Source organism: Anomaloglossus baeobatrachus, chromosome 5 (genome assembly GCF_048569485.1).
Source record: "Anomaloglossus baeobatrachus isolate aAnoBae1 chromosome 5, aAnoBae1.hap1, whole genome shotgun sequence".
Classification (NCBI taxonomy): domain Eukaryota; kingdom Metazoa; phylum Chordata; class Amphibia; order Anura; family Aromobatidae; genus Anomaloglossus; species Anomaloglossus baeobatrachus.
The window spans coordinates 369,834,346-369,847,832 of record NC_134357.1 but is presented as its reverse complement, the minus strand read 5'-3'; the positions used below and the strand labels follow the sequence as shown (position 1 = coordinate 369,847,832).

The 13,487-nt window shown below is 43.9% G+C and overlaps 1 protein-coding gene across 2 annotated transcripts in view; it reads left to right on the top strand.

The window, feature by feature from the left end:
- BRCA1 (BRCA1 DNA repair associated) overlaps positions 1-13,487 on the top strand; it is a 238,841-nt gene that overhangs the window by 199,171 nt on the left and 26,183 nt on the right. For both annotated transcript variants that reach the window (XM_075349979.1, XM_075349978.1), the window contains exons 19-21: positions 1,864-1,947; positions 10,446-10,500; positions 10,589-10,662. In XM_075349979.1, the coding sequence (XP_075206094.1) occupies positions 1,864-1,947; positions 10,446-10,500; positions 10,589-10,662 (213 nt within the window). The remainder of the gene's footprint in view (positions 1-1,863; positions 1,948-10,445; positions 10,501-10,588; positions 10,663-13,487) is intronic.

Here is a 13,487-nt window from a genome sequence, read left to right as displayed (position 1 = left end):
TGGAGAGCCCGACTTCAGCTGTGAGACAGTGGAGAGCCCGACTTCAGCTGTGAGACAGTGGAGAGCCCGACTTCAGCTGTGAGACAGTGGAGAGCCCGACTTCAGCTGTGAGACAGTGGAGAGCCCGACTTCAGCTGTGAGACAGTGGAGAGCCCGACTTCAGCTGTGAGACAGTGGAGAGCCCGACTTCAGCTGTGAGACAGTGGAGAGCCCGACTTCAGCTGTGAGACAGTGGAGAGCCCGACTTCAGCTGTGAGACAGTGGAGAGCCCGACTTCAGCTGTGAGACAGTGGAGAGCCCGACTTCAGCTGTGAGACAGTGGAGAGCCCGACTTCAGCTGTGAGACAGTGGAGAGCCCGACTTCAGCTGTGAGACAGTGGAGAGCCCGACTTCAGCTGTGAGACAGTGGAGAGCCCGACTTCAGCTGTGAGACAGTGGAGAGCCCGACTTCAGCTGTGAGACAGTGGAGAGCCCGACTTCAGCTGTGAGACAGTGGAGAGCCCGACTTCAGCTGTGAGACAGTGGAGAGCCCGACTTCAGCTGTGAGACAGTGGAGAGCCCGACTTCAGCTGTGAGACAGTGGAGAGCCCGACTTCAGCTGTGAGACAGTGGAGAGCCCGACTTCAGCTGTGAGACAGTGGAGAGCCCGACTTCAGCTGTGAGACAGTGGAGAGCCCGACTTCAGCTGTGAGACAGTGGAGAGCCCGACTTCAGCTGTGAGACAGTGGAGAGCCCGACTTCAGCTGTGAGACAGTGGAGAGCCCGACTTCAGCTGTGAGACAGTGGAGAGCCCGACTTCAGCTGTGAGACAGTGGAGAGCCCGACTTCAGCCTTCCACTTTTGAAGTTTTTATTACTAAATTACTTTGGCTGTCTTTTATATTTCCTAATTATAAATTTTTGAGAGAGGGTAATAATTTTGTATTATTTTAAGGCTAGTTTCGCACATCCGGCTTTTCACCGGATTCGGCACACTCCAGTACAGTGTATACAGTACAATGGCAGCGCGACAAGCTTCGGTCACATGCTGACATGCTGTACAAGTTGCCGCACTGCCATTGTACTGTATCACACTGTACCGGAGTCCGCCGAATCCGGCAAACCGGCGAAAAGCCGAATGTGTGAAACTAGCCTAATTCATAGCTTCCCAAATGAGACACTATTTTGGTAACGTTTGGGATTTATGTTGTCCTTCATCCTTACGATGTACACACCACAATACTTTGTTGTAGAGCTATCTTCTCTTACTTGCTAGACCCTGCTCTAACGACATTGATGCCTGTTTTTGTTATGTTGTATATAAGCAGCAATGAGAACTTATTCTATGTCTATGATTCAATGTCTGGAAAGTCGTGATTCTCCTGCTTAAGGGGAGGTTCAGGCTGCATTGCTTTGTGGCTAACTTGCATTATTTTCCAGTTTAAAACAACAAAACAAATTGTGTTATTTGAATGGCAACAGCTTGAAATAATGAAAATATAATTTCCATTTTTTGGAAAATATTTTGAAATGTCATTTATATGTGCTAGCAAGGTCTAGCCGGCAGCATAACCCTTAAAGATCTTCTATGTGATCAGCACTTAAAGCCAAATTTTTTCTGTACAGAGTGAACTTTTCCCTGGGGAATTCATCAAGTCAAGGCCTCAAAGCTCTTACTTTTGAGGCTGATGAGTGAAAGAAATGCAGCCCCGATTATTAGGATCACCAATAAAATATAGGACATGGAGAAATTGTATACATTCTCTTTAAAACTCTTTAAAAGGAGTTTTTTTTTAGGCAAATAAATAAAAAGAAATGCGCTAAAGCCCATGGCTCTGCTCTTTGTATCTAGAAATCTTCATATGTTTCTCTTATCTTGTTTCAGTATGACTTTGAGGTGAAGGGTGATGTGATCAATGGAAGAAATCATAGAGGTCCCAGAAGATCAAGACTAGGATCAGATGGACTGGTAGGTTTCCTCTGCTACTTATGCAGCTGGTGGATACGACCATACAAAACCACATAATTCCCTCACACTAGCCGGTTGCTAATCTGCCATTGCTGAATGCACCAGCCTCCGAGTGCTCAAATCTATTTTTAATAAATCCATTTCGGAGGCTCATCATATCTTTTTTTTTTTGTTTTTTTTTTTTATTGCAAGTAAGTAATCAATAACCTATGTATGTATAAATAGTGACCTACAATTTAACCCCTTAAGGATGGAGCCAGTTTTGCACTTGATGCCCAGGCCATTTTTTGCAATTCTGACCAGTGTCACTTTGAGGTTATAACTCTGGAACACTTGCGGGCGAGTTTATGCTGCAGAGAACAGAAATCCTTCCACTGCGCTTGTACTGCACAACGCAGCGTTACGGATGCAGCGAAAACAGTGCGCCCAAAACACTACAAACCCTGATCATGGGCACATAGCCTGAAAAGCTAGGATAGGTATACGGTGTATACCGATGTTTATGTGACTGGGACCAGTAAAAACAGCCCGAATCGTGATCTGCAGGGTCTCCGTAGGTGGAACCCCAGAGATTTTCCGCTAATTACTTTTTCTGCCTGCCGTTTATAAACGGCGGATCAGAATAAGTACCCTATTCTGCTGCCGTTTATCTCCGTAAGGCTGTCGTAATGGGGTTGAAGGGCTTATTTTGCCTTTTTTTTTTTCCTTTCCCTATTAGGCTACATTGGGGCAGGTAAGTAGATAGTGACCACTTACCTGCCCTGCTGTCTGCCTCTCTCTCCCGGCTCAGAGTGGTCATGTAACTGCTCCTGCCGAGATTTTGCTGCTTCCGGTCATTTCATGTCAACAGGTGCAGGACCATATTGACATGCAAATCAGTGAACAGCATGTTGCCGCCCTGCTGCTTAGTGGGCAGGTATAGTGCGATGAGTATTCGCCCCCTCCCACACACTCGAAGTGTCCCTCCCCCGCCTCCTGTGCCCAGCTACGTATCACCTGATAATCCAGTTGACTCAGTGTCCTGTTCAATAAGGCAAGGAACAAGAAAATTGCACACTTTCTTTCAGGGACACTATCATCGATCTGTCCCCAGCGCTTTATCATGTTTAGTGCCCGACACCCTGGGAACTGTCTCCCCCCTCCCCCGTGCGCTCTCCTCTGAGAGAGAGAAATAAAGATGGGGTCTCTAAAGGATACTTTACACTCAACGATATCGCTAACCATAGATCGTCGGGGTCACAGTGTTCGTGACGCACATTCGGCGCCGTTAGCGATATTTGTTGTGTGTGACTAAAAGGAGAAACTATCAACGATCGCAAAAACGTAAAAAACCATTGATCACGTCACTTTTCATAATATCGTTGGTGGTGTATTCCGCTGGTTGTTCGTCGTTCCTGCGGCATCACACATTGCTATGTGTGACACCGCTGGAATGACGAACATCTCCTTACCTGCGTCCACAGGCAATGAGGAAGGAAGGAGGTGGGCGGCATGTTTCGGCCGCTCATCTCCGCCCCTCCTCTGCTATTGGGCGGTCGCTTAGTGACGCCGAACGAACCGCCCCCTTAAAGGAGAGATTGTTTGGTGTCTCCAGCGACATCGCTAAGCAGGCAAGTGCGTGTGACGCTGCTGTAGCGATATTGTTCGCTATGTCAGCGATCACCACATATCGCACGAACAGTGGGGGCGGGTGCTATCGCTAGCAATCGCTAGCGATTGTCGCAGCGTGTAAAGCACCCTTAAGGCTAGTTTCACACATCCTTCTTTTTGCCGGTTTGGTGGATCCAGTGCACTCCAGTACAGTGTATACAGTACAGTGGCAGCGCAACAAGCTCCTGTCACATGCTGTCATCTGGCATGTGACGCGGAAGTTACAGCGCTACCATTGTACTGTATCATAATGTACTGGAGTGCGCTGGATCCGCCAAACCGGCTAAAAGAAGGCTGTGTGAAACTAGCCTAAGTGTGTCTGTGTATTTATTTCTAATAAAGTATTTTTTCTCTGTGTTGTATTTTTTTTTAAACCCTTTATTGGAGATTCTTAATCGCTGGGTCAAACATTAAGAATCTCTGGCTTAATATCAGCTAGTAAAACAAAGCTGGTAAAGTAAAACAAACCCCTTATTACCCAGCATGCCACCCGGCACCAGGGCCGCTGGAGGAGTTGGTACAGTGCCAGAAGATGGCGCTTCTATGAAAGCATCATTTTCTGGGGTGGCTGCGGACTGCAATTCACTGCGCGGGGAGGGGGGCAGGGCAGAGAGCTTGGGCCACCCTGCACTTCGGATTCCAATTCCCAGCTGCCTAGTTTTACCCGGCTGGACACAAAAATTGGGCGAAGCCCACATCGTTTGTTTTTTTTCTATAATTAAAAAAAGGGCTTCCCTATATTTTTGGTTCCCAGCTGGGTACAAATAGGCAGCTGGGGGTTGGGAGCAGCCCGTACATGCCTGCTGTACCTGGCTAGCATACAAAAATATGGCAAAGCCCATGGTTTTTTTTTTGGTTTTTTTACTAAAACAAAATCGACATGGGCTTTGCCCATCGAGGACCCGATCATTTTACTGCTCATTCATCCCTATTCCTGACCACACAGCCAGCAGAACAAGTAATCAGATCAGCTGACTCCTGTGTTGGCCGATTACTTGTTCTGTGTAACGCTGCATCCATCACAGAGTGTGCTGGCTGTGAGGTCAGTTGAGTTCGGCTGGCACTGGAGTCATCTGATCTGAACTCAGCTGACCTCACAGTCACACTCTGCGATGGATGCAGTGGGACACTGGAGTCAGTTGGACGCTGGACGCTGGACGCTGGAGTCAGCTGATCTGATTACTTGTTCTTCTGGCTATGAGGTCAGGAGTTCAGATCAGCTGACTCCAGTGCTGGCTGAACTCAGCTGACCTCACAGCCCGCACACGCTGCAATGGATGCAGCGGTACACAGAACACGTATCGGCCGACGCTGGAGTCAGCTGATCTGAACTCAGCTGAACTCCTGACCACACAGCCCACACACGTGATTGGCAGCAGTGCATCCACAGCGTGTGAGGGCTGTCACATCAGGAGTTCAACTGACTCCCGATCAGCTGATCCAGTGCCGGCCGATAGATTCTGTGTCCCGCTGTATCCAGTATCCGATAAATAACAATTGCGGTTGCATGTGTTGGACATTCCATCTGCAGGATCCGGTGATATGTGTTTTGTGGTTTTTTTTTTTGCCGCTAGGCAAAAAAACGCTGATGTGAAACCAGCCTTAGATGGATGCAACCGCATTTGAAAAGCGGGATCCGGCACCCATTCACATACATTACAGCTTCAACCGCAAGCTGCAGGATCCGTTTAGATGCAGTTTTTTGACACCCACACCATACATACATGGCGTATATATCTACTATAGACTCACATTAGATGCTATATACAGGGTGGTCCAAAAGTAGGTGGACAGTATGTGTAATAGGGTTATGAAGGGGGAGATTTATCAAACATGGTGTAAAGTGAAACGGACTCATTTGCCCTTAGCAACCAATCAGATTCTACTTTTCACTCTTCACAGACTCTTTGTAAAAGGAAAGGTGGAATCTGATTGGTTGCTAAGGGCAATGGTGTAAGTTTCACTTTACACCATGTTTGATAAATCTCCCCCTTCATAACCCTATTACACATACTGTCCACCTACTTTTGGACCACCCTGTATAGTCTTCATTACACAGTATTAATTTATCTATAAGGGGTGAGGAACATGTAACACCTCTATGTGTCACTATTGTGGATGTGGGGTGATTGCTGTGGCACAGATGAGAAGCCGGATCTCTACTCTGTTATTTCCAATGCTGAGAGGTCAGTGCTGAGCAGAATACTGACAGCCAATGAGTGTGCAGAGGGCGGGGCTGGACACTGAGGCCGGGCGGTGCCAGATCTGACTGTGAGGTTTGGCAACCAAGAAGAGGAAGAAGTCAAGTTTGCTTGTGCTGAAGGTAAACAAAGAGCTGCAGAGAATAAAGGGATAATTCAAGAGGAACAAAAGTCAGAAAACAAAAAATAACAATGTAGGGGTGATTTATATGACAATGCAGCACAGATTAGCTTAAAATCTTTTTGGAAGTTTGTCGGACAACTCCATTAAAGAGGACTTATCAGGTCTCCTGTCCGTAAATTATATTTCAGTAAATTATTCTGTTAAGTCTTACTGTATCGTTTTTTTTTGTTTTGTTTTTGATCACTCACAACTTTTAGCAAATTCAGTCTGAAGGATGCACCACAGTCATTAACCCCTTAACGACCCATGACGTACTAGATACGTCATGGATCGTGTGCCGGTAAGCCCCGCCCCCTGCCGCCGGCAGGCGGCGGCGAGACGCGCACATATCAGCTGTTATCAACAGCTGATATGTGTGCCTGCTAGCCGCGGGTGGAATCGCTTCCACCCGCGGCCATTAACACCTTACATTTCGCTGCCAAAGTCTTGGCAGCGATATGTATATGGGCGCCGCCATGACAGTGACTTACCCCGCCCCCGCCGGAAGTCACGTGACATGATCACGTGACTTTCGGCGGTTGCCATGGTAGCACAGGGTCATGTGATGACACCTGTGGCTAACATGAGTCACTTCCTCTCAATGCCGGAATACAGCCGGCATTGAAAGTGAAGCAGCAAATCTGCAGTTCTCAGCTCTGTAGCTGAGATCTGCAGATAGTGCAAAGCGATCGGATTGCTGATCGCAATAGCCCCCTAGGGGGACTAGTAAAATAAGAAAAAAAAGTAAAAAAAAAAGTTTTCAAAAATTAAAAAAAATAAAAAAACCTAAAAGTTCAAATCACCCCCCTTTCACCCCATTGAAAATTAAAGGGTTAAAAAAATAAAAAATACACACATATTTGGTATCGCCACGTTCAGAAATGCCCGATCTATCAAAATATAAAATCAATGAATCTGATCAGTAAACGGCGTAGCGGCAAAAAAATTCCAAACGCCAAAATTACGTTTTTTGGTCGCCGCAAATTTTGCGCAAAATGCAATAACAGGCGATCAAAACGTAGCATCTGCGCAAAAATGGTACCGTTAAGAACGTCAGGTCGAGACGCAAAAAATAAACCATCACTGAGCCTCAGATCCTGAAAAATGAGAACGCTACGGGTTTTGGAAAATGGCGCAAAACGTGCGCCACGTTTTTCGGACAAGCTTGTGAATTTTTTTTAACCCCTTAGATACAAGTAAACCTATACATGTTTGGTGTCTATAAACTCGCACCGACCTGAGGCATCATACCCACACATCAGTTTTACCATATAGTGAACACCGTGAATAAAACATCCCAAAAACTATTGTACAATCCCACTTTTTTTGCAATTTTTGCGCACTTGGAATTTTTTTGCCGTTTTCCAGTACACTATATGGTAAAACTTATGGTTTCATTTAAAAGTACAACTCGTCCCGCAAAAAACAAGCCCTCATATGGCAAGATTGATGGAAAAATAAAAAAGTTACGCCTCTCGGAAGAAGGGGAGCAAAAAACAAAAACGCAAAAACGGAAAGTGCCCGGGGGCTGAAGGGGTTAAGGGATGCATGCTTCTTAATGAATTTGTTGCATTTTACATCACTAGAGGTTTCTTCAAGAACAAACACCAGTATAAATGAATAGGCCCCTATGTATGTAGACTTTCTAATAACTGCAATAGAGTTTACAGTAACTTTTAGTAGCATTTAGAGCTAATTAAAGCAATAAAAAGCACCAATAAAAATGCCACCAAAACACTGCGTGGGATTTGAATCCAGCCTCGAGTAGACTTGCCGTTAGAGCTGATAGTTCCTGTTTAATTCCTGCCTGGATTTAGGATTGCAATTATAATCAACCATCAATAAATGTTATAGGTCAGTAATTTTTCTATCATTCACCGCCATTAGAAAAGAAAAAAAAAACAAAACATCAATTTTTAACTGTTTATCCATCAGCACTAAGATGATCCCCTACACACTCTGTACTTTCCTATTTCAATTTCATGCCATGTATAGAGTCATCACCACTTAGGTCAATGATTGATGTAGAAAAGGAAACCAAGACTAGTCGGGGGCCACCACAGTATCCTGCTGTTAGAAATCATTCTTTTATATCCTGGACAGTCCATTTAATGGTGGTGGTTGTGTGCGTTACTAATACAGTGCTTAAAATCATATGGAAGTGTGATTGTTCGCTCTGCTGCTGGCCTAAAATTTGAAATGTTAAAAATATGAATATAACCTAGAATAAAAACCATTCATAGGCACACTGCAGTAAGTGAAGAAATGGTAGGAAATGTGAAAAACAATGAGTTACTAGGTTGACATTTTTTTTGGTCAAAGGATGGTCACCAACTCTGGTTACTCACGACACTATGTGCCATCAGGCCTCAAAATAGATGAGGCAGAACAGGACCAGCACCTGATTGTGTTTAAAAGCTGCACATCCCAGAGGAGGGGCACCCCTCAAGTTTATTGACTGCAAGAAGCTAAGGCAAAACCAAAAATATTAAAACTGAAGTATGAAACATAGGTCTACCCTAACACTTGTTAAGCTGACCATGCACATTAGATAGTATTCAGCAGATTGAAAATCTGTCGACCTTCTCCATATACAGAACTTCGGCCAACTGCTATCTCTCCAGACTTCCCCCACCCATACACAGGAACACTTCGGCTGACAGCTATTGCTCCAGACTTCCCCACCAATACAAGGGAACACTTTGGCTGACAGAAATCTGTCCATACTCACCCCACTCACCCCATGCACAGGGAACTCTTGACTTGGCTGACTGTGTTCTCTCCAGTATCCCCTATACACTGGAACACTCTTTCAGCCAACAACTCTCTTTCCAGACTCCCTCATATACAGGATTGCTAGGTTCGTCTGATGACTCTCAAGCTTTGTTCATACACAGGATTGCTCTTTGGCTGATGATCTCTCTTCAGTCTCCCTCATATACAGAAATGCTTGGCTCAGTCAACAGCTATCTATCCAGAGTCCCCTGTGTACAAAAATGCATGGCTTAGCCAACTGCTATCGCTCAAGACCCCAAACACAGGAATATCCATTTAGCTAACTGCCATCTCCCAGACTCCCCAATACATAGGAACACTCGGCCAATCATTGGTATGTGCCCTATAAGAGAAACGCTGCCAAATTCGTCTGGCATCGGGTCATCTTGTCAAATGAAAAGATCGGCCATAGAAATTCAACAGGTCAGATCCTTTTCTTTCCTTACTTTATCTGTGTTGGGCGGGTCTTAACAACAGACCTCAATCATTTTATAGGTATCTCTGCTCAAGGCCTGTATGAAAGTTTGAAGCTTTCTTGAAGAATTATGCTCATTTTGGGAATCATGTGACTTCTAAATAAGATTGTGGTTTGTTGGCTGGTAGAGAACAGGTGAAAACTTGGAGACATAGGCTGAGTGTTTCTTTCAGAAATCTCTCCATTATTCATGAGCTATGTTGTAAATGCAATCTGTATTTTTACATAGTACAATGATCCTCTAGATGCACTTAATGAGGTTGCAAATAGCCCCTCAGCTTCTGGTGACATTTCACAAGGAACTCAACCTCTGCTCTTCCTCATTAAAACGTGACCAGGATTCTGAATGCTGATTCCACCTTAATTATGCGCAGAGGAGGACAGCTGAGTACATGGCGCAGACAGCGGGGGGATAGTGATCGTATTATCACATGCTGCTGACTTAAGTAATAGAGGGAAAAAAAGAGATGAGCCTAATATTTGAGTAAACCCCATAATTACTTGTAATTACTAATGCAGAGTGTGCTTAACATTTTTACTGCTATCAGAGCTTGTTTCACTGTCAGCAAGACACTAGAATATTGCCTTCAGAGGATACAAAGGAGATGCAGGCTTTGTGCCAGAAGTAGCCTGTCGCAGATTTCAGGCACCAGACAAGTCTGTGTAGAACATGTCCTCCTTTCTTTTAGTTTCTTAAGACTGTAGACTTAACCACTGCAGAGTCAGGCATCGGTGAAATGCAGCCGACTTGTACTGTTTGAGGTTTACAATGGATGATGAGCTTTCAATCTTTTTAAAGTACAATAATCCACTTTAAAATCTTGAGCCTGTGCACCTTGGTTTGTGAATACAAGTCCATAATCTAGAAATAACAGATGACTGTTCTGCGCTGTTGATAATATTATTAAATTCTGCATTCTGTACTCTAGTGTTTTTTTTTCTTCCATATTGCAATATGGGATAAAGTAGGAGACTTGTTATTTAATTCCTTAATTTGAAGATAAATAGTTTAAAATAACTTTAATATGTTATCCACACAGGGAATTATGAACTACTTAATGTATATTGGTAGTCCGAACGTGCCAGTTAATAAAGTCCTGTGATCACAGCAGCATCGGCATTGATTCAGTGAATAGTTAAAAAATGACTTAAGATATTACATGCAATATAATTTTTTCTTTATTGGTGTTGGAATACCTGAATCTCTTTAATAACTTTTATTTTTTTTCTCTAGCTCCTCACAGATTTTCAAATTTGCTGTCTTGGGTCTTATAAAGATATGACTAGAGGTAAATTTATGTTTATAGTATTTGTTGATTTGTTTTTATTTTGGGGGGGGGAAACTCATTAATTGATTTGTATGTTCTTTGTTTGCAGAGGATTTGGAGTGGATGGTAACATTGTGTGGGGCATCCGTGGTCCATGATCCATCACAATTTGAACACAAATCCGTAAGTTTGTCATACATTATTGATACTGCTGATCCAGCATCTTTGACTACATCGAGGGACAATGTTATTATTATTTATTATTATAGCGCAATTTATTCGATGGTGCTTTACAAGGGAAAAGGGTATTCATAAAAACAAGTACAACAATCATGAACATTACAAAAACAGAGTGGTACAGGAGGAGAGAGGACCCTGCCCGCGAAGGCTCACTGTCTACAGGGGATGGGTGAAGGTACAGTAGGTGAGGACAGAGCTAGTTGTGTACTGGTCTGAGGGTTATTGTAGGTTTTAGGCTTGTCGGAAGAGGTAGGTCTTCAGGTTCCTTTTGAAGCTTTGCACAGTAGGTGAGTGTCTGATGTGTTGGGGTAGAGCACTCCAGTGTATGGGGCAGGTGCAGGAGAAATCTTGTATGTGATTGTGGGAAGAGGCGTATAGAAGGACATCTTGTGAGGATCTGAGGTTGCGTGCAGGTAGGTACCGGGAGACTAGGTCACAGATGTATGGAGGAGCCAGGTTGTGGATGGCTTTGTATGTCATTGTTGGTGTTTTGAACTGGAGTTTTTGGGCAATGGGGAGCCAGTGAAGAGATTGGCAGAGAGGACGGGCCGGGGAATAGCGAGGGGAGAGGTGGATTAGTCGGGCAGGAGAGTTTGATAGATGTGTTGTGACTGTATCACAGAAGAGCGCTTGAATAAAATGCACCAAATTTATTAAGAACACGTTTTGGGTCTGCCCGTGTACCAGAAACGGTGAGCTGGTTTACATTTCTTCTGTAATTTATACATTTTTAGAAGCGATTAGTAAATATCACGCCACAAGCCACACCAAATCCATCTACTTTTTTCCACCCTTTTATTATTTTTAACCCCTTCAGCCCCCGGGCACTTTCCGTTTTTGTTTTTTGCTCCCCTTCTTCCGAGAGGCGTAACTTTTTTATTTTTCCATCAATCTTGCCATATGGGGGCTTGTTTTTTGCGGGACGAGTTGTACTTTTAAATGAAACCATAAGTTTTACCATATAGTGTACTGGAAAACGGCAAAAAAATTCCAAGTGCGGAAAAATTGCAAAAAAAGTGGGATTGTACAATAGTTTTTGGGATATTTTATTCACCGTGTTCACTATATGGTAAAACTGATGTGTGGGTATGATGCCTCAGGTCGGTGCGAGTTTGTAGACACCAAACATGTATAGGTTTACTTGTATCTAAGGGGTTAAAAAAAAATTCACAAGCTTGTCCAAAAAACGTGGCGCACGTTTTGCGCCATTTTCCAAAACCCATAGCGTTCTCATTTTTCAGGATCTGAGGCTCAGTGATGGCTTATTTTTTGCGTCTCGACCTGACGTTCTTAACGGTACCATTTTTGCGTAGATGCTACGTTTTGATCGCCTGTTATTGCATTTTGCGCAAAATTTGCGGCGACCAAAAAACGTAATTTTGGCGTTTGGAATTTTTTTGCCGCTACGCCGTTTACTGATCAGATTCATTGATTTTATATTTTGATAGATCGGGCATTTCTGAACGCGGCGATACCAAATGTGTGTATTTTTTATTTTTTTAACCCTTTAATTTTCAATAAGGTGAAAGGGGGGTGATTTGAAATTTTAGGTTTTTTTATTTTTTTTTTAATTTTTTAAAACTTTTTTTTTTTTACTTTTATTTTTTATTTTACTAGTCCCCCTAGGGGGCTATTGCGATCAGCAATCCGATCGCTCTGCAGATCTCAGCTACAGAGCTGAGAACTGTAGATTTGCTGCTTCACTTTCAATGCCGGCTGTATTCCGGCATTGAGAGGAAGTGACTCATGTTAGCTACAGGCGTCATCACATGACCCTGTGCTACCATGGCAACCGCCGAAAGTCACGTGATCATGTCACGTGACGTCCGGTGGGGGCGGGGTAAGTCACTGTCATGGCGGCGCCAATATACATATCGCTGCCAAGACTTTGGCAGTGAAATGTAAGGGGTTGATGGCCACGGGTGGAAGCGATTCCACCCGCGGCTAGCAGGCACACATATCAGCTGTTGATAACAGCTGATATGTGCGCGCCTCGCCGCTGCCTGCAGGGGGCGGGGCTTACCGGCACACGATCCATGACGTATCTAGTACGTCATGGGTCGTTAAGGGGTTAATGTAGTGAGGGCAGTATGACATTTTGTATAACCTCTGCAAAAATGTGACTTTTTAATGTCCAAACTCCATTTAGTTTTTGTCCTCACCTCGACTGCTTTATGTATCTGACCCTTACAATTCTAAATATGAAATACTAAATCTATATATACTATAGTAGACAGCAGGGTGATTTCCCCAATTATTAGCCATTCTTTTATTCCTCACCGCTCTGCAGTTTGGTTCCATAGGTGCTCATACTTGGCCTGTAATCATCTCTTCAAGGCACCTACAGTCTCAGCTGATGCCTAATGATGCCTTTTAACCTACTTCTTTAAAGCTGAAGGAATGTATGAGAAGGTTTATCGCGTTTATAGTACAATCTTCTGCCGCATTTGTAACCTATGGGAGTCCAGCGCCGGCTCCATACGTAACATGATGAGAAAGCAGTAGCTTTATTTTTTTCTTACCCAATACAACAAAATAGGAAGTAGTGAGATAATTAGCAAACTTAGTGCTTAGAAATGGGAAAAACTCAGCGTACCAATTTGTTCTGTTTAACAACATTGTAATTAAACCTCCTAATTGTCCTATTAACCTTGTCATGAGTTATAACCATCGAAAAGTACAATGCTGCCGTGTGGATGTGCCTCTCCTCCTTTGAGGAGCGGCTATGGATAACTGCAAAAGGCAGCTCAAGTAAGTGGGTGATCACC